This window comes from Mustela putorius, unplaced genomic scaffold, assembly GCF_011764305.1.
Source record: "Mustela putorius furo isolate JIRA1106 unplaced genomic scaffold, ASM1176430v1.1 tig00004007_pilon_pilon_pilon, whole genome shotgun sequence".
NCBI lineage: Eukaryota > Metazoa > Chordata > Mammalia > Carnivora > Mustelidae > Mustela > Mustela putorius.
The window spans coordinates 15,287,194-15,307,421 of record NW_025422145.1 but is presented as its reverse complement, the minus strand read 5'-3'; the positions used below and the strand labels follow the sequence as shown (position 1 = coordinate 15,307,421).

The following is a 20,228-nucleotide window of genomic DNA, read 5'->3' as shown; positions in this document are numbered from 1 at the left end:
GTAAAGACACGTGGAAAGCACCTGCAAACGTCCGTCGTCAAACCCAGCAGCGACTGCTAGATGCGGAGAGCTGAAGGGCTGGGGCAGGTGACCAAGCAGTGGGTCAGGAGAACATGAGACAGGCCCTCCCACACAGTCCCGGAACACACCTAGGGGCCAGGCCACACTTTTTTTTTCTTTTTTAATGAGTCTATTCATGGGGCACCGGGGTGGCTCAGTCATTAAGTGTCACCTTCGGCTCAGGTCATGATTCCAGGGTCCTGGGATCGAGCCCTGCATCAAGCCCCGCACCCTGCATCGGGCTTCCAGCTCAATGGGAAGTCTGCGTCCCCCTCTCCCCCTGCCGGCTGCTTCCCCTGCTTATGCTCTTGCTTTCTGTCAAATAAGTACATAAAATCCTTAAAAAAAAAAAAAAAATTCTATTCCTTTATCTAAGAGAGCGAGAGCTCATGCGCAAGTGGGGGGTTGTAGAGGGAGAGGCAGAAACAGGCGCCCCGCTACACAACGGGGGCTCAATCCCAGGACCCTGGGATCAGGACCTGACCCAGGGGAAACACCCAGGTGCCCCCATGCCTGCCGGCTACCATCTTACAGCACCTGGCCCTTCGGCCAAACACAGCCATCACCAGAGGACCCTCTGTCAATTCACACCAGTTAAAACAGTGGGTGGGAACCAACCAAAGTTATGTTCAAAGTTCACCGACTATGGCAATGGAGATGAAAATTTGCACAGAGACCCCGAGAAGAGAATTTGCACAGAGACACGGAGAGCAAGGCATTCTGGGATCCCTTGGCCCAGGGCAAAATGACCCCAGGTAGGCAGGATAAATGCCAAAAAAGGCCAAGGGCACGAGTGTCTTCTGAGCTTTGACAGAGACCTAAAGGTGACGTTCATTTAACATCCCACGCGTCGGCCGCAGGAAGAACAGCCACGTGAGCACCCGCACGGCCAAATGAAGGCGGATACTCAGGCCTCCTCTGGGGAAACAGCGGCGCCTGGTTAGGGAGGTTGAACAACCACCAGCGAGCACAACAGGGCAGCCCCAGGGTGTCGAACCTACGGGACCGTAGGGCTCAGGCTCGAGAGACCCTAAACGACAGTCCTCCAGACCCGCTTCCCCAGGCAGAATCAATGCTTAAGGGAGGCACCCGCTGCCCACAGGAAGTGCACCCCCAAGAAGGAGATTTCCAGTCCAGCTCCTGGCCCCCTTCGCGGCAGGCAGCACCTGCCCTCCTCTTCCCTTTACCCTCCACCCTGACCCACCTCTGGATGGGTCCCCACTGGGGAGCCGTGGGCCTCTCATGTCCCTTCTGGTTTGCCCTACTTGATGTGAAGGCCAGCAGCGCAATCCCGGGCCCCTGCACAGAGACTGTGCTGGAACAGTAGGGACAGAGGCAAGAGCACCCCTGGCCACACAGAGCCAAATGCAAGACCCCCTTCAAATGCTGGGGATAGTGTCCATTTACAAAGCAAGGGAGCCCAGAGCCCAAGGTCGCCATAGTAGCCACCTCCAACCTGCCAGCAAAAGTGGCCACGGGAAGGTAGAGAAAAGAAGAGAAGGGGCAGTTTCTTACAAAACTTAACGTGCTCTCACCTTGTGACCCAGCAATCGCACTCCATGGTGTTTACCCAAAGGAGGCGAAAACTTCTGTCCACACAAAACCTGCACCACCAAAGTTTACTGCCGCTTCATTAATGATTGCCAGAACCTGGGAGCGACTCCGCCGTCCTTCAGCAGGCAAGGGCATAAACCCCCCGTCGTCCATCCACACAATGAGCTATCGCTCTGCGCCAAAAAGGAAGGGGCTGCGAGCCATGGGAAGACATGGAGGAACCTGCTATCGCCAAGGGAAAGAAGCCACCGGGGAAAGGCACAGGCTGTGTGATTCCAACTACCTGACGCTGTGGAAAAGGCAAAAGCTACGTCAGGCAAAAAAAAAAAAGAAAAGGAAAAGCAGTTTCCTGGGGTTGGGGGAAAGGACGGGAGGAAAAGGCAGAGCACAGAGACTTTTCAGGACAGTGAAACTAGTCTGTCCCTCACTGCGATGGTGGTTCCACGTCTCCGCGCCTTTGTGGGGCCCCCAGAGCGCCCAGCGCGGGGTACCAGCCCTGACGGAGACGGCGGCCATTGCGTGGTGATGCCGCTGATGCAGTCTTGTCCGCTGTAACAGACGTACTGCTCTGGTGAGGAGGATTGACAACGGGCCAGGCTGTGTGTTTGGGGGACTGGGTGATGGGAAACCTCTGTACCTTCCTTTCCTTTTTGCTGATAACCTAAAACTGCTCTGAAACAATGAAGTCTTTAAAAGAAAAGTGGCTACAGTCCAGATCAAACCCCATCTGAAGCTAGCCCTGCCTCTGGACTCTTCACTGGTCTCAGTCAACCAATCCCCTTCACCGATTAAGCTGGGATGGGAGGGGGGTGGGGGGGCCTTGCTGTGACTTCAGCCTAGTGCACCCTGACCACACACACCCCAGAGGAAAGTGGAATGAAGACGCCATGCCCCGTCAGCGGGTGTCAGGACGACCCTGACATCAGAGATCCTCCACCCACAGAAGGACCCCAGGCGACCTCGTGCAGAATGGCGTTCAAGTGCAGGAGGAACGCCCGAGCTCCGGCCTCCCTCTGCTGCCGGCCCCTGCACGACAGGTCAGAACTAAAATGGGCCACGGTCCTTACAGCTCAACCCCCTTAAACAAGGGAAGCCAACACAGTCTATTAATTTAAAAGCAACTCTTGCTTATTACAAATAGAACAAACCAAAGAAAGAAAACCCAAAATTGCTGCTGAGGACTGAGAACGGAAGAAAGTGCAGGATGGGGCTCGGGATTTTTTTTTTTCCTTAAGTCATCTCTCTACCCAAACTGGGGCCCAAACTCATGAGGCTGAGATGCAGAGTCGCGTGCTCCACCAACGGAGCCGCCCAATTCTGATTTTAGGTTTCAAACCCTGAGCCCTGGCCAGCTCAGGTGGTCGCGTATGCAATTCAATCTTGGGGTTCTATGCTCGAGCCCTACACTGGGTTTAAAAACAACTTGAAAGCAAATAAAAAACAAAAAAAAAGACAGACAAAAAGGCAGAAAGCAAGCAAGCAAGCAGAATCGAGCTCAAAATGTTTTACCTAAAGCCCAGGACTCCAATTTAATCCCATCTTAAAACTTCTAATTAAATAATTTTAGGTTGGGTTTTAAAACCTGTGTTGGGGGCACCTGGGGGGCTCAGCTGGTTAAGCAACTACCTTCAGCACAGGTCATGATCCCAGGGTCCTAGGATCGAGGCTCACAAGGGGCTCTCTGCTCTACAGGGAGCCTGCTGCTCCCTCTTCTGGCTATTCCCCCTGCTTATACTCTCACACTCTGTCAAATAAATGCAAACTTAGAAAAAATAAAAAATAAAGTAAAATAAAATTAAAGCTGTATCAATTAGTAGCCTTACTTGCAATAATTTAGAGAAAGTTCTGCCCTAAAAAGTTTGCTATATCAATAGTGTTTAGCTCAAGACATAAGCAAAAGGTGCACAAAAATTACTACAAATAGTGTACCCTGAATCACTTAAACGACATTTAAATTGTTCAATCATTTAAATGATATTTAAACCTTAGAAATGGGGGCGCGTGGGTGGCTCAGTCCTTAGGCATCTGCCTTTGGCTCAGGTCATGATCTCAGGGTCTTCAGATCGAGCCCTGCATCGGGCTCCCTGCTCGGTGGGAAGCCTGCTTCTCCCTCTCCCTCTGACCCTGCCTGCGTTTCTCTTTTGCTGTGTCTCTGTCAAGTAAATTTTCAAAAATCTTTTAAATAAATAAATAAATAAATCTTAGAAATGGGGCACCTGGATGGCTCTGTCGTTAAGCAGCTGGGGTCGTGATCCCAGAGTCCTGGGGTCGAGCCCCGCATTGGGCCCTTTGCTCATGAGAAGCCTGCTTCTCCCTCTGCCTCTGCCCCTGCTTGTGTTCCGCTCTCTGTGTCAAATAAATAAAAAATCTTACCAAAAAAAAGGAAAGAAAGTTTTATCCTGTGTTTATTAGCAAGGAGCCAATTTCTCTACCACTGTAAGCCTGAAGAAACAATCCAGGTTTTAATCACATCACGGGAGAGGAGGGGAGAGGATTCTGACTCCCAATGAAATCAGTGGGTCACACGGATTCCCCACTTTGACAGTTTCACGGATCGACGTCCCCAGGAGCAGCTACAGGGAAGTGCGTGGAAGAGAGAAGTGCCCCACCAACCTGGCTAGCGTTGGCCAGAGGCTCCGACCCGTGCCCAGGACACCTCCAGAACCCGGAGAAGAGAGAGGAGACGCAGGTGCCCACGCGGAACGACCCCCAGCAGCCCCACTGGTGCGTCCCGAGTTGCAGCGCACCAGCACATGGGGCGCTGTCCGTGCACTCCACACCCACTGCAGAGGGCAGAGGTCCGCCCCTAAAGCTACATCCTCAGCCCGCTGCCAAGGGCCCTGATAATGTCACGTGGCAGCCTCCCCGCCGACACCTCGACACCTCCCAACCTCCAGGAAGAGTCTTAGGAAACTGTCACCAGACACAGCTCCTCTGTGTCAGCCCCGAGAATGACGTGGCTGGAGTAAGCCCGCCTCCTGTGCGAGCAAGTGCAGACATCACCGCCGGAGGCAACGTCGGGATGGCAGGACTTCTAAGACCTCCAACACTCCTAATGACACACGAGGCCACGTACCTAAGCTGCTCTTAACAACAGGGTCCTCAGCTCACAGACAGTACAAACATTTAACGACAAACGGGAAGGTATTGCGAAGCGGTACAAACAGCCCAACCCACCCCAGGAGCAGGAGCACAGCCACTCGGGGGCGGAGGGACAAGCCCGCTCCTTCCCGACACTCTGCCCTGGCCAGTCCTCCAGGTCTCAGACGTGAGCACAGACAGGGATGCCTTGCGTCGGACTCACCTGAATTCTCTGCCTTCGCTGTACCGTCTACTTGAGGAGGCCCGCGGGGCGGCCGTCTCCAGGAGCAGCTTCTGTGTGAGCCTGCCGGGGGGAGCAGGGTCTCTGCCACTGTCTTCGTCTGGGTCCTGGTCACACTTCCATTCCTCGTCTTCGTTCAGAGTGGGCAGGTATCCGGGTACGCCCTTCCCTGTCCCGGACCCAGAGCTCTGGTCACTACAGAGCTTTGGGCTCTCTGAGCCGGTCCTCGTATATTCCAAATAAATATCGGACTTGAGGAAAGAGGGGTAGGTGTTCTCTTCCATGGTGGACTGGATCTCCGTCTGGGCCTGGTCAAACATGGCAGGGTCAATCAGCTGCTTCATGATGCAGTCTTTTATGAAGCTCTTGGTCGCGGGCTTTGTCTGCCGGGACACGATGCCGGTGTTGTCGAGGATGTACTTGCGGTAGATCGCTTTGGCCAGCTTCAGCCTCTTCTCCTCATTCGAGTCGCAGGGCTCCAGCTTCCTGAAGCCGCTGCAGGCAAACCAGAAATCCAGCAGGTCCGCACAGTCCTCCTGCTTCAGGAAAGTCCGAAACAGGTTTATCCCGTCTTGGTCGTCCAGTAAGGAGTGCAGCGACTCGGCCCACTTCAAGTATGGCGGGGTGGGCGAGGCACTGCCCTCAGGCTCGTACCCCAGGTCCAGATCCGAGCGCCTCGGAGTGGCCGCTGAAGTCTCCCCTTTCCCGGAGCAGAAGCTGTAGCTGACGGGCCTGGGGTCTGTGGACACCAGTTCACCCTCCTCACCAGGCACCGGGGGCCGGGGGGCATCTTCGGTGAAACTTGTTCCAAGGTCCAAAGGGAAACCCTGTTCTTGGATATTCATTTTGGGACTCTGTGCGTCAAGGAACAATGAGCGTGGCACCCTAATACATCAGTACTTACAGCTCCACAGGGAAGCAATCTGTCCTGTTGAAACCATTAAGAGGACAAGGATTAGGAAAGGTGGGTCCACGGAAACATGACCACAGAGGTTTTCTCAAGACAAGATCCGTTATGACGCCCTCCCACTCCAACTCAAAGCCAGAAATTCAGTTTACATTTTCAATCTTTTGCCGTAGGTTTGTAACGTATGAAAACAATTTCTGGGAACTTTTACAACTACAGGAATGCCTCTGGATCTAAAAGATCAGTGTCCAGAGCAGGGAGATGGCCACTACCCTCAGGTGTCGTTCTGTGAGAACATCACCGAGACCAGCAGCCTGGGGACCTCCCATCTTGGCCAGAGCCAGTCCTTCCCTGTAGTTTCCCGGGAGGCAGGAGGACTGGAAGAAGAAATATGTTTCCCAGGCCGCCTGGCTTCGTAGGCCTGGATGAGGAGAGCTGGGTCCTCCCACGTACGATGAGGGCGATCGCCCACCTGCACAGCAGGGTTGCCGCGATACTCAGGTACGGAAAGGCAGGCACATCACACACCACAAGGCAGGTGGTCATGTCTGCTCCCCACGCTCTCTAGGCCCACAGCCACTGCGTTTTCTGACTACCCCGTCACTTCACACTCAGTGTGCCTCCCGACAGGTGCAAACACACAAGGAGGTGTTCCTTTAACTCTCAGCACACACCTACAGAAACAACTGTGGGCCACCTTCAGCACCTTCAACCAGGTGACCAAAGGACACCCCCTCCCCACAAACACAGTGGCCATCTCACAGCACCAGTGAGGACGATCTTAGAAAATGCTTCCACCGGAATGCTGCCTTCGACCAGACTCAGAAGCAAAGTGTCCTTCTAGGCAAATGGCAATGGGCACTCAGAAGAACGGAGAAGGTATGGACAAAGAAAACTGGAGCCCAAATGCAGCTCCACCTCTCAGCTAAGGAGGTGTACTGCTCGCAAGACCTACCTCTGCAAGCTCAAACCCAAACTACCAGCCCTCTTTGGGGTCAGAACTGCGGGGTTGGTGGTTTCGCTGTTGCTACTGCAACAAGCCTGCCATAGGTGTGAAGGAACGCTATCCTGGACAGGGACTCTCACGGTCTTGGCCCTTCCTGGTGGTGACCCTACAGGAGCTCAGAGAGCCCACGAGCGGAGCGACACCGCCCAGCCTGTGGCCTGCCGGGACGGAAGATCAAGGTGGTCTGACTACAAACGCGCTGGAGAAAAGTACGTCAGGTCCAACCGCCGGGAGCACTGAACAAGCCCTGAAACCTGGGACGAACACAAAGGGCAGCTCTTCCTGGCCACCCCTCCACGCTCGGGCCAGGGCCTGCATGGACACTGTTCACCCCGCACCTGCCAGCAGCGAAAAGCACCCAGACACAGGGAATTGGTCCCAGTCATGGGCCCCAAATGACATTCCTGCAGCTGATGACTTTTAGTGAAAACGACTGTGTAGGTGGTCATCTCAGCAGGAACAGCCTGCTTTTTAAGGTTAAGGCCCATGGGCTGAGGCACCCTGCCATCAGGGACCACTTGGACTGCAAAGTCGCTTTCTTTGAGCCCCATCAACATGAATGAGCACTTGTGGTGTCTTAGCTCCGCACCAGCTCACGGATATCTCATGTCCCCTTGTCCAGGGCTCCTTCCCAGGAAGGAGGGCTCATGCTTGGCCCCCTGAGCCCTACCCTCAGAAACACTTGTTACTTCACCAGCCCGAGAAAGAACTGAGTCACTGTGTTTCAACGGGAAGTTAATAACAAGTCACTGTTACCTGCTCTCAAGACGCGGCTCTCTGCTGCATCAATTATCAGTAGCAGCCTGATGAAACGCCTTCCTGGGACCCCCAGCTCCTAGCACGAGGTCTTGCAACCGATAAACGTTTCATTCATTGACGTGAAGGCAAATGATAATTGTCACAGATGCCAAACATCAGCCCCTCACAAACGCTGAACTACTGAGCTACAAGGACCGCAATGAAACTCCCCATCTAGCCCTTTATTACAAAACTGGGGCTGTCTCTAAAAACTGACTCTTCAATTCATGTGTGAGCACGTCCCCCTAATCATTTTAAAGTATTTTTCAGTGCCCGGAAGACATAGTTCTTATAACTCACATCTATTTTTGGCTGTCAAGTGACGGAAGACCTCTGCTGTCCCCAGAAGCACGAGAACGCCTCTCCAGATTACGGGCACTATCGGAACACGCTCTGACTCCTGCGGCCTCTGGGTTCCCACATCGAGGCCCACCAAGCGTTTAGCGTACACACGGACCTACCACACATAAAGCAGTTAATGTTAATTCAGGGAGAGTCAAATGCCCACAAGCACTGAATCTGGCCAACAGTCGGCAACCACCATCAATAAAAGGATTCCATAAAAGTAATCTACAAGCCTGATAAGGCACTTAAAATCTCCTTCAGTCACTGCTGCGGCAAACCCCTGGGTACCATGGCAGCCAGCTCAACGGGACACGTGTTTACGCGTTCATGTGTTTTGCTCAAACCTAACTTTTTCACTCTTGATTTACGTGGCGTGTGGCAGTCACAGAGCACGACTGACATTCTCCTGTCCCTTCACTAAACTCCAAAACGACCAGGGCCACGGTTTTACAGTGGAATCCATTCCTTCACCATCTAAATTCTCAACAACCAACACAGCCCACTCTTCTGACTCCAGAAACCCAGGACACCCCCCCACGCCTCCTGCAAATCCCACAGAAACGTCGTATTTTGCACGCCTGTCTGTTCTTGTCCCTGAATGTAAGTTCTCAAAAGTGAAACTCAAATATGGCCCCCCAGGAGCTCAGGTTTAGGCCCTGTGTGCTCTGCGGATCCCAGGATGCCTGAGGACAGACGTGCGAGGAGGAAGGAGCCGTGGAGACACACAGCAAGAACTCTTCCTCAAGGGGGTTGGAGATGGGCTGGGGAAAATCCCCGGAAAACTGAAGTTTGCTTGTTTTCTCTACTGTCCCCAGCGCTGAGCTGCAAGTTTCCTTGCCCCGGCCCTGCAGCTCTGGCTTCACGGGGGCCTGAATTCCAACATGTGGGTCAGACCCACAGCCGAGAGCGAGCTGTGGGTACAAGGCGTCGACCTGAAAGCGGAGAACCGCTCAGGTCCAAGCACAGCCTGGACCCAGGCTCGGGCACCCGTCTCCGTGGGGGCGCCTCCTTGGGTGCAATGCTCCCTCAAACCCACTATCGGCAGGAGGAACAGGGAAGGGATGCGCCGCTGCCCAGCCTCTACCCGGGATCCCCGCACACGGCACTGCTCTACACCGCACGCGAGACGGGGCCCGGGCCCACAGACCCACGGGCGTGCTTGGGTGGTGACAGCCTCCTCCAGGAAGGACGCCCCACACCCCCTCGGACTCCCGGATGCTCCTCGCACTGGTGCACGCACCCAGAGCAAGGGCTGCCCTTCCCGGAGCCAAGCCCGCACTTCCCCGTGTTCCCACGGCCCCGCGCCCACGGCCCCGCCGTCTCCAGCCCGAGCGCGCAGCCCCGCTCTGGCACGCCCGCCCTCACGGCCCCTAGCCCCACGCAGCCCCCTGGCTCAGCCCCCGGTCCGCACCGCCCGCTCCGCGCTGCGCGCCGCCCCGCACGCCCCCGGAGCCCGCACCCGCCGAGCCCCTCTTCCGGGTCCGGCGCCCGGCCCGCCCGGCCTACGCGGCCTACAATGGGCGGCCGCACAGGCCCGCGCCCCGCAGGAACGCGCGCCCGGCCCGCGTTACTCACCGGCGGCGGCGGCGGCGGCGGGGCCCCGGCCCGGCTCCCGGAGCGGCGCGGCCCGGCCCATGCGCTCAGCGGCGGCGCAGCCGGCGGGACGGGGCGGGGTCGCGGCCCCGGGCGGCCCCCATCGCAGCGGCGGCGCGGCGGCCCGGAGACGGGCGCGGGGCAGGCCGCGGGGGCGCCGCCGAGGCCGGCCGTCCGCTCTCACCCGCCTGCACCGGAGGACGCGGCTCCAGCCCGACTCCGGCCGGTCCTGCGGCGGCGGCAGCGGCGGCGGCAGCGGCGGCGACGGCCGCAATCGCTTCCCCGAGCGGGGAGCCCGAGCCCAGAGCGCCGAAGCCCAGGCCGGAGCGCCCCCGCCGGCAGCCGCCCGGAAGTGCGGGGGCGGGGCCGGAGCGCGGGGCGGGGCCCGGAGCGTGGGGGCGCGGCCGAGAACGTGGGGCGGGGCCCAGAGCGCGGGGAAGAGGCCGAGAACGTGGGGCGGGGCCCGGAGCGTGGGGACGAGGCCGAGAACGTGGGGCAGGGCCCGGAGCGTGGGGGCCCGGCCGAGAACGTGGGGCGGGGCCCGGAGCGTGGGGGCGCGGCCGAGAACGTGGGGCGGGGCCCCGAACGCGGGGACTAGGCCGAGAACGTGGGGCGGGGCCCGGAGCGTGGGGCCGGACCAAGACGCAGGCTCTTCTGAGCCCGCGGGGCGGGGCCGGAACAGGAACCGCAACCTTAGGCGTGCGGCGGGGTGAGAGCGTGAGGCGGGGCAGGGACTTGGGGCGGGGCTGGGTTGCGGAGCGGATCCCGAAGCCTGAGGCGGGTCTCGGAGCGTGGGGGTGGGACACAGACGTGGGGCGGGACCGGGAACGCAGGGCGAAGCCGAGACCGTGGGGCGGGGCCGGGAAGACGGACGTACCCGGAACGTAGGGCGGGGTCGGAGCGGAGGAGCGGTACAGGGAGCGTGGGGTGGGCCGAGATGGGGGCGGGGAGTGAGGGGCGGAGCCGAGAGAGGGGGCAGGGCCGAGACGCAAGCCCGACCTTTAGGAAGGGCGGAGGGCGCGGAGCCCGGGCCTGGGCGTAGGGGTGGGCCCTGAGAGGGGAGGCGGAGCCAAGAACTGCAAGGCGGGCCTCAAGCGTGGGGCGGGCCCAGCGGAGTGGGCGTGGTCAACTTGCAGGTGCGCCGCAGTGCCGGGGCGCGGGGCGGGGCGGGAACCCGGGGGTCGGCTCCGGGGACCTGAGCTTTACGCCTGGGCTGTGGCGGGCGGAGACACCCCCTGCGAGGGTCTCTGAGACACCATGGCGCTAGGAAGACCTGGTCCGGTGCACCGAGCGGCCAGGCGGCCCCCTTATGTAGGCACTGCGAGGCGCACGCCACATTGCAGCCCCTTTCTGTGGCCTACATCGGTGTCCACCGGCCCCGGGCTCCCAGAGTCGGCCTCCCAACCCTTCGGAGGGAGCAGCATGTGCACCGGCGGGAGGAATGGCAAGAGGGACTGGAGACCTCGCTTGGGACCTGCTGGGCCGGCCTTCCCCGGAAGGACCCCTCCGTAGCACAGCCAACAGCCGTCCATGACGTTGAAGGAGGCAGCAGTGCAAGAGTCGCATGGTTGCAGGGCAGAGCCAGGCTGACTTGGAGCTGAGCCTCCGGTAACGTCCAGTCCCTCTCTCCGCCAGCGGGCCCCGCCCCCCAACCCCGGGTTGGCCCTGACCATGAGAAGGTGGGCTGGGGCTCCACCGTCCCTCAGTCTCCAGTAGATCTAGACTCAAGAGCAGGGCACACAGTAGGCAACAGGCCTCCAGTAAATGCTGGCTGTCACTTGGGCAGGAGCCCCCACCTCCAGAGAGCTGTGGCCTGGGGCTCCATCCCGCTGGGCATGCCTGCTCCATTTCTCCCAGGCACCAGCCAGAGTCTGGCTAAGGGCTCTCCTTCCTACCACTGCTGTCAGGTCACACTGGCACTGGCCCACCTGAGAGCAAGGGCTTCCTGTGTCCACCACACTTCTCTCATCACTCTCACCATAGCAGCTCCTGCCCATGCTGCAGGACCCACTGGTCAACCCCACATTGCCCACCCACCACCGGCCCCTCCCTGAGAGAAGGATGTGGGCATCAGACATTTATCACTGCCCCTAAGGAATTGCTTCTGGTACCCCCCCATCCCGTGGCCACCCAGACTCCGTGCTCCGCAGACCATGCTGGGCCTGGCACCTCAGGAAGTGCTCCCAGCAGTCCCCAGGGGGTGGGTGTCAATCACCACGTGAACTTCTGGACAGGCTCGCCCTCACTACCCATCCTTCTCTTTCATAATCACAGTAGTACTGGAGTCCTGGCTGCGGGCTCGGCTAGCCGTCCTCAACCTCCCAGCCAGCCGCCGGGGAATGGTGCTTGCCCGGGATGAGCAGCTGTGGAGGCATGCCAGCCGGCCTCTCTCAGGGCTCCACCCAGCATCCATACCCAGGGTTTCGTAGGCCTGGGGGGTAGTGAGGGATCAGGACCCCCAGGGAAGCATCCCCAACCTACCAAGGGCCCAGGCCACCCAGGGCCATCACCATGCCTCAGGGCAGGCTGGGCAGAGGCTGGCGCTGTTGGTGAGGAGCTACACCACTGAACCCACACTGGCCCCACGAGGGTCTCACCAGTAGGAACCACTCTCCCCAGCACCTAGCTGGGAGGGCCCCAGGCCCCACAGTGCTGCTCCTCCCCTCCCAACCCTGCTCAGCCCAGGCATCTTAGAGGAGATGAGATGCAGTGCGCAGCCTTCTGGCATAGCAGGGTCTGTGTGGGGTGTGGGAGTCTTAAGTGGGCTTGACAGACAACAATAACTCCCAGCCATTGGCGGTCAGGTCACCTCCCCACCCCCAGACGCGGGTCCCCGTTGCTTGCCTTGGTTCTGCAGAGTGGCCACCGTGACCAGGCCAGGCTCCCAGGCTTGTGTCCATGTCCATCCTCCTCCGGGCCCATGGCAGCAGGTGTCCCCAGGCCCTGGGACCAGAACAGGACCCAGGGGCCCCTGGCTCCTTGGGGCCCCAGCCCTGCAGGGACAGGAAGGGAATCAGAAGGCCTGGAGGAGATGCAGCAGCCCTGCTAGAGTGGGTTACAACTGAGAGCATGGAGGGCTGGTTGTCCAAGCAGTGTGGGAGTAGGGGGAGACCAGAGGAGGGAGCTCAGAGAGGCCAGAAGTGGGGCCTGCAAGGGAGCAGGGGTGAGCCTGCAGGGACTGTGTCAGCACCCCCAGATATGAAACCTGACAAAAAGCCACAGGAGCCTCACTTCATAACAGGTGAGTTTGACGGAGCACCCTCTTTTCACCCTCCCGGTGAAGGGAGTGATGGAGTTTGCCACTAGAGGCTTTGATGGGATGAACTGTAGAGGACATGTGTTCAGGCTTTCCAGGAACTACATGAAAAACTTAAGAGCAGAAATGAAATTATTGTCTTTGACGTAGACACAAAACGAACATTTTGAAATAAAGGGAACTTTGAAGCCTTAAGCCTGTTCATCCCCTGGCCTGAGGAAGACCTCCTTTAAAAAGTGATTCCAGGGCGCCTGGGTGGCTCAGTGGTTAAGCCGCTGCCTTCGGCTCAGGTCATGATCTCAGGGTCCTGGGATCGAGTCCCGCATGGGGCTCTCTGCTCAGCAGGGAGCCTGCTTCCTCCTCTCTCTCTCTGCCTGCCTCTCTGCCTACTTGTGATTTCTCTCTGTCAAATAAATAAATAAAATCTTAAAAAAAAAAAAAGTGATTCCAAGGGACGCCTGGGTGGCTCAGTTGGTTGGACGACTGCCTTCGGCTCAGGTCATGATCCTGGATTCCCGGGATCGAGTCCCGCATCCGGCTCCCAGCTCCATGGGGAGTCTGCTTCTCTCTCTGACTTTCTCCTTGCTCATGCTCTCTCTCTCAAATAAATAAATAAAATATTTTTTAAAAAAAAGTGATTCCAAGGGGTGCCTAGGTGGCTCCATGGGTTTAGCCGCTGCCTTTGGCTCAGATCATAATCTCAGGGTCCTGAGATCAAGTCCCGAGTCGGGCTCTCTGCTCAGCAGAAGCCTGCTTCCCTTTCTCTCTGCCTGCCTCTCTGCCTACTTGTGATCTCTTTCTCTCTGTCAAATAAATAAATCTTTTTTTAAAAAAGTGATTCCAAGAAATCATCCGAGATGCACCAAGGAGGGTGTGGAAGGTGCGTCCAGCATGCCCCGAGGTGCGGTGATGAGAACCAGCGGCCGAGGATAAGTGGCAGAGATGGGATAAGGACGCCACTTTCCAGTTGTCTTCCTGGGAGGGGAGGTCAGGAGGGACATTCCGATTTGGGCTTCTGGAGGGGGACCAGAGTCTCAGGCTAAGTCCCTTCTGGGCTCTCCACCCCTGTCTACAGGGGTGAGAGGGGACAGCAGGTGGGCAGGCAAGGCCCTCAAGCGGGAGCGAGGCATATCCAGTTCTGACGAGTATGGTGTGGACTCTGCTTTGGATGCGCAGCCCAGGTCACACTGGCGAGCCGCCCTCCCGGCCATCAGCATAGCCCCCAGGCTCCATTCCTCATCCCGGAGTGTCCTTTCTCCATCAGTTCTGAGCCAAACAGGGAGGGCCAGGTGTTGCTGGTACCCCATCCCAAGCCCCCAAAAGGATGTAGAGACATCACACTCAAGTCCTGAGACAGGGCACCAAGGAGGAAGCCAGGAAACCACCCAGAGCGGGTGCCCATTCTCTTGACTTTATAGTCAAGAATACAAAAATACAAAAAAAAATAATAATAATGCTATTCCAGAGTATTAATACTAGTTATTGTCGGAGTGCAGGAGCAGGGGTGGGTTTTGTAGCCTCCTTTATATGTTCAGGAGTGAGTTCTGTTCCCACGTAACTGTCGTGACTACGTGGGAACCGTGAGGCTCTGCACCATGTCTCAGGGATCACTCCACAGTAACCCCGGGAAGCAAGACGGGTGGGCGAGGATGCTGGGGGACAGGACAGAGCTGACCTGTTGGGCAGAGTCAAGAAGGGTGGTGTTGCTCCACGAAGGTCCCAGGACCAGTGAGAAGGTGCCAAATCGAGCTTCCTGGGCCAGCCCAGCTTCCTGTGGACGCTCCAGGCTGGGGCCTCTCTGGGTCCTGACCACACATCAGACAGGTCCCCCTGCCTCTTTCCTCCTGTGTTTGCCTCCTCTTCCCCTTCACACCTTGGGGCAGGTGTGTTCAGGCTGGCAGCTGGAGTTTTCTCTAAGCCCTTCGACTCCAGCTGCCTCAGGCAGACCCCTAGGAAGTGATCCTGTCCTGAGGCCAAGCTGGGGCAGCAGAGGATGAGATCGGGGCTTTCCCTCAAATGAGCTCCAGGACCAACTCAGTGCTGGGGAGACCTGGTGTGACTGTCACCTTCTCCCCTGCTGATGCACGGCATCATGTAGCGGTTGTCCCTGCTCCTAGGAGCCGGAGTCGGCCGCATTCAGGGCTGGTCACAGGTTGCTGCGCTCTCCCCTTGCCTAGGCGAGAAGGCCCTGCAGCAGAGGGGCCTGGCAGCAGGCCCAGAGCCCCAGGGAGCCATCCACACCCATCCCAACTTGGGCCTCACCCCAGGGTCCTAAGGGCTTCCTGTCACTCAGGACATCTTCCCATGCTGTGTCTCTGGAGAATGCTGACCCCGGGGATGCATCCAGGACATGGGTGAGTAGGCTCACGATTGGAGGACAGTACTTGAATGAGGTGGTAGCTCCTGCCCGCCACAGAGGCCTGGGAGAGAGGAGGGGAGAGCAGCACACGCATCACCAGTGCAGCACCTCTCCAACTTAAGAGCCTCAGGGATATAGGGGTGCAGCCAGGGCTAACCCAGCTCCTATCTCCCTGGGGACATGTGTCAAGGTCAGCACCTCTTCTTTGCAAAGTGAGGGTCCTGCCCAATTTTCCTGGCCCCTTCCATCAAGGAGCCTGAGGCTCAGCAGGGGGCCCATGCCTGGCAGGGGCCCAGGTCACTGAAGAAAGGGCCTCCTGTTGGCCTCCCCCGATCCCAACACCATTTTCCCAGGAATGGAAGTGCCTGCATGGAGGGACCTGAGGGGCCTCACCCCACCTCTCCACCTTCCCAGGGTGGAGAGGCCCAGCTTCCCAGGTGGCCTCAGGTCACTTCCCAAGACTTCAGTCTTGGGCACGCCTGCCCTGCTGCTATACCGACCCCGACACGAGGCCAACTTCCACCTTTGTCTTTGCTGTTTGCTCACCGGGAACATCCTTCCCTGACCTGACAGCCCCATCCCCGAAGGCCCCTCCCAGTGTGGGAGCTCGGTGCCTCTCTGTCGGCTGCCGGCTCTCGTTCTCCTTCCACTTGGCATACCTCATGTAGCTTCCAGAGCCTGTGCAGCCCTGGGGCCCAGAGGCAGCCCCTGGACCTGGTGGCTAGGAGACTTGGTCGTGGGGAGCCAGCCAGCCGGCTGCCTTGCCCGTGCCCATGCCCATGCCCACACCCACCAGATCGGCCCCTCGGCCACCTGCCCCCCACTGCGCTGTCCAGAGATGTCTCTCTCAGCTGCCTAGAAGCCTCGCAGCCACTGCAGCACAGTCTAAGTACGTGATTATGTATGCCGGGGTCCCTCCGGCCCTTTGTTGCTGCAGAATCTGTCGTGGCAAACAAAAGTGCACTGGATTAGCCACAGTGGATTAAAAGATTTGCTTCCCAGAGTTTACCTAATAACCCAACAATCATGCCGAAAGAGGCTTTGAACCTCGGGACATGCTCGCCGGGCCATCTGGGAGCTCTCGGCCTCAGCGAGCAACAGGACAGCGGTCCGGGTGATGAGGGCCGGAGGCTGCCTGTCCTCACCCTCCATTCTGCCCGTGGCCAGGCCTGTGCTTTTGCCAGGCCCATCTGGGCCAAACTTCAGGGTGACGCCAGATTGTAGGGGAGGGTAGAAAAGACCCGGGTGGGGGAAAAAGGCCCAGCCAGGACCGCCTTCCCGAGGGCCAGGCGTAGGGAGTGGGGACCGGGCCTGGCTACACTCAGCCACCCCCCACGGGCACACCCACACTGGCAGGCAGCAGCAAGGACGGGAGCAACATGGAGGGTGGCCGTGGCGGGTGGGTGACACGCCAGGCTTCTTCACCACGCTGCAGCACACGGCCCATGAGTGCCGCCCCGTGGTGCACGTTCCTGCACACGCGTGCACTCACACACACGGACACACACACACACACAAGCATGTCCCCTTTGATCTCCAAAGGACACTCCGTTTACAAGCCCCTCATCGCAGCTGGCTTTTTGGGGCCTGTCCACCAATGTCCCGAGTAACGGGATTTGGCACCTCTGCTCCACCTCGGTCTGGCCACTTCCCGGTACAGGTGGACATTTTTTTCCTTTCTCACATTTTTCTTGCCTTTAAAAAAAAATACTCCCTAAATGGCACTGACTTGACATGGCTTGTGCCCCAGGCCTGCGTACGGGGCCGGGCCGGGGGCCAAGTGGCCAACTCACTGAGCGCTTGGCCGGCTGGGGGTCTTTGATGCCGCCTCCACGGGAAATCTGAGTGAAAGACACGGGAGCACGATTTTCGGGACCGACGGTGCGGTGGGATTCATCCTGCCTCATGCGGTTCCCTTTGTTTCTCTCCCCGTGACCCTTGTTTGGGCCGTCTGGGGAGAGGGTCCCGGGCTGAGGGTCGGGTGCGGACATGGGTGCAAGCGCGCACGGGAGGGTGCAGAGGGCAGGGGGGCTGAGGGCAGGGCCCCAGCCTTAAGAACAATGGGCAGCAGGGAGCACATCCACCTGTCCGCCCGCTCGTCTGCCCATCTGTCTGCCCGCCCGGCTTACCTCACCTGCCTGGCTCCGTGTGCCTGCTCACGCCCCACCATCCCACGGTCCGCCATGATGGGCTTGGCTGTCTGTCTGAGCACTTTCAGTCACTCCAGGACGCGGGTCCCTGCTCTTGGCCACTGTGTGGCTGGGAGGAAGAAGTGTGACTCTGGGCTGCAGCTCGGGCTTCCACCGCCGATTGGCTGAGGCAGGGACCAGATGACGGCCTCAGAACCCTATGGTAGCCATGGCAACCAGCCCCTTTAGACACCGCCACCCCCTGAGCCACTCCTGACTGCCGAGGGAGCAGGCAATACTGCCGTGGGCCCACACACTGGGTCCCCTTCGAGTTTCAGGTCAGGCATCACAGGACCCTGTTCCTGCACCAGCTGTTGAGTGCGTGTGCGTGCGTGCGTGCGTTTCATGTACATTCAGTGTGAAGGGTCCAGGTCCCTCTCGGGACATGTCCCAGCCCACTCTGTGTCCTGCCTGACCACCTGCTGGAAGCAGGAACAATGTCTTTGCAGCCTACACTTCGAGGAGGATTTCAGGTCAGGCTTGCCCCAGGGGCTGAAGGCCAGGCCATCCAGTGAGAAAATAAGGGGTGAGGGCAATGGGAGAAAGGGCAGGGGGAACTCATCATACTCAGGGACACAGAGCCAAGCTCTCAATCCACCTGAGACCTCCAAGGGGCCTGCCAGCTTTTTCTTCCTGCCAACCCCTCCTCCACTCTCACCAACCTAGTGAACACAAAGACAGGCTCACCCTGTCCCTTTTCAAGAGCCTTTAGAGGCCCCAGCCTGGCCAGCCCTGTTGCTTCACAGACCCTGTGCCCCAACCCGGCGGGACTCTGGAACCTCAGTCACACCAAGCACTCCCCAACCCTGCAGAAACTAACCGCACACCACTGACTTTGTACCTGCTCTTCCCTTGGCCTGAACCCCCTGGGTCTGTCCACGACCAGCCCGTTGGTAAGGGTTTCCTGGATGTCTCAAGACCAGTGCTTCTCATCAACGGTTCAACACAGCATCTCCCTGAGAACGGACCACCCCGGAGCCAACCCACCCCCGTCTTGAGACAGTCCACATATCCTCGGTTCAGCACAAGCACCACGAAGGCCCCCATGAGACATCTACCCAAGAGCCCTGGGAAGCCACATCCCACTTCCTGGACCACATCCAGCCCACGCTTGCTGGAGAAGACAAGTGAGCAACGGTCACAGGCCTGTGACGACTCGTGAGCCCCAGGTCTTTGGGAAGAGGCTACGGTGGAAGGTGCCCAGGGGCTGCTGAGGAAGCCGCCGCCAAGGTCAGAAGGACCTGGGAAACGGAATCTGGAACACAGGTCTGTAGTGGTTGTACGTCCAAGGGAAACGGGCTCAGGCTGGGCCAGGTGGGGCCCAGAGCTACATGGCCCCAAAGCTGCTCACCAGCCCAGGCACCTGGCCCCAGACTTCTCCATACTGGCTTGGCCTCACCCCAACTTGCTCAGTCACAAGTGAGCCCCCTTGTCTGCTGGACACCACCAGCAGACAGGTCTTGTCCAGGGACAAGGTGTGGGTGGGGACATAAGGCTGGGTCCGCTGGAGTTGGGAGTTGCTGGAGGGTCCAGCACTGGGAGATGCATTCTGGGGCTCAGGGAGAGCTTGGGAAGGGCTCTGGCGTGCTGTGGCAGAGGGGGCCTGAGGGCGTAGGGCTGATGCTGTTTAGCCAGTCCATGGGACCCGGGCTCTGGCTTGGGGGCAGGCGGCAGGCGGGGGCGGAAGGGCACCTGGAGCACAGGCTCCAGAGGGAAAAAGACAGTGCACGTGGGTGGCTTCTCAAGAGCTCTTCTGTGTTCCTAGCAGAGAGAAGCTGTGGACTTGCCTGTTCTTTCCACACCCCCCACTCTGCAAGCCGACATACACCTGAGTGGGACTCAGGCAAAACCCTCAAGGTGAGGGGCCAGGCACAGAGCCACAGGCTGGGCCACACCCTTCCTGACCTCAGGTATCCTTCCTGGGCCTCAGGACCCCATGATGTTGACGGTCCCTTCCAGGAACCTCTGCTGCCCCAGTCCCAAGGGACTACTCCATCCATAGCTAGTGATGGCCAGCCCTCACAGACTGGCTGGACTGTCAATGAAACACATGAACAAGGGCGTTGCCCAGGGGCTCCTGGAGGGCTGAGGAGGGACGGGGCCCAGCCTGTCTGCCCACCGGGGCCAGCGCAGCACAGTCTGCACTTCTGGGGGCTTGATGGTGATCAGTACAACTAGCCACCCCAATATAGAGGCCTGAGGGCCTGCAGGGCCTCAGTGAGGGGACTGGAGACTCTCAGCAGACTAGTGGAGGCATGGCCTGTGGGCAGAAGCAACAAAGAAGGTGAAACCAGAGGGGGCACTTGGCCTGGTGGCCTCCCAGTGCTCATCTCCGGGTCGCTGTGCAGCGTGTGCGAGCTTCCCCACCTCTGCAAGGGGAACCACATGGCAGTTTCTGCCTGTCAGGCACCTTCCCAGGCCCCAGGAGTTTTATTTAGCGGGGAAGGAAGTCCGTCATTCACAGACGGCTTGGCCTTCCCTGGACAGAGGATCTTTGTGAGGATTTGACCAGAGACTGGCTCTGCCAAGAAAGGGCCGAGGCCACAGCCAGACCCGACACAGGTTACAGGGATGGAAGTGACCTGCTGAGACCGCACCATGCTCCTTCTACTGACCAGCAGCCCTGGGGGCCAGTCTGGGCCGCGCTTGTGGTAACCCCCGGGCCCCAGGGAGAGCAGACCTGCAACCCTGAGACCTTCTTTCTGCTGCCCCCAAGTGTGGTAACCCCACTTCGGCTGGGCCTGTGCTTTTAACACTCTTGCATGGTCCTCCAGTGGTGACAGAAAGACCAAGGCCAGAGTCCACCGTCCCCCAATATGGCCCACAGGAAGCCTAGTCC

The 20,228-nt window shown here is 58.8% G+C and overlaps 1 protein-coding gene across 3 annotated transcripts in view; it reads right to left on the bottom strand.

The window, feature by feature from the left end:
* Nucleotides 1-9,639, bottom strand: part of AXIN1 (axin 1) — a 51,811-nt gene extending 42,172 nt beyond the window's left edge. For 2 of the 3 annotated variants that reach the window (XM_045072251.1, XM_045072252.1), the window contains exons 1-2: nt 9,568-9,639; nt 4,919-5,864 (exon numbers count right to left, since the gene is read on the bottom strand). In XM_045072251.1, the coding sequence (XP_044928186.1) occupies nt 4,919-5,781 (863 nt within the window). In that variant the 5' untranslated portion in view covers nt 5,782-5,864; nt 9,568-9,639. Of the gene's footprint in view, nt 1-4,918; nt 5,865-7,947; nt 8,126-9,567 lie in introns of those variants that run through there. The other variant, XM_004750918.3, reaches the window with a different exon arrangement.
* Nucleotides 9,640-20,228: the final 10,589 nt, after the last annotated feature.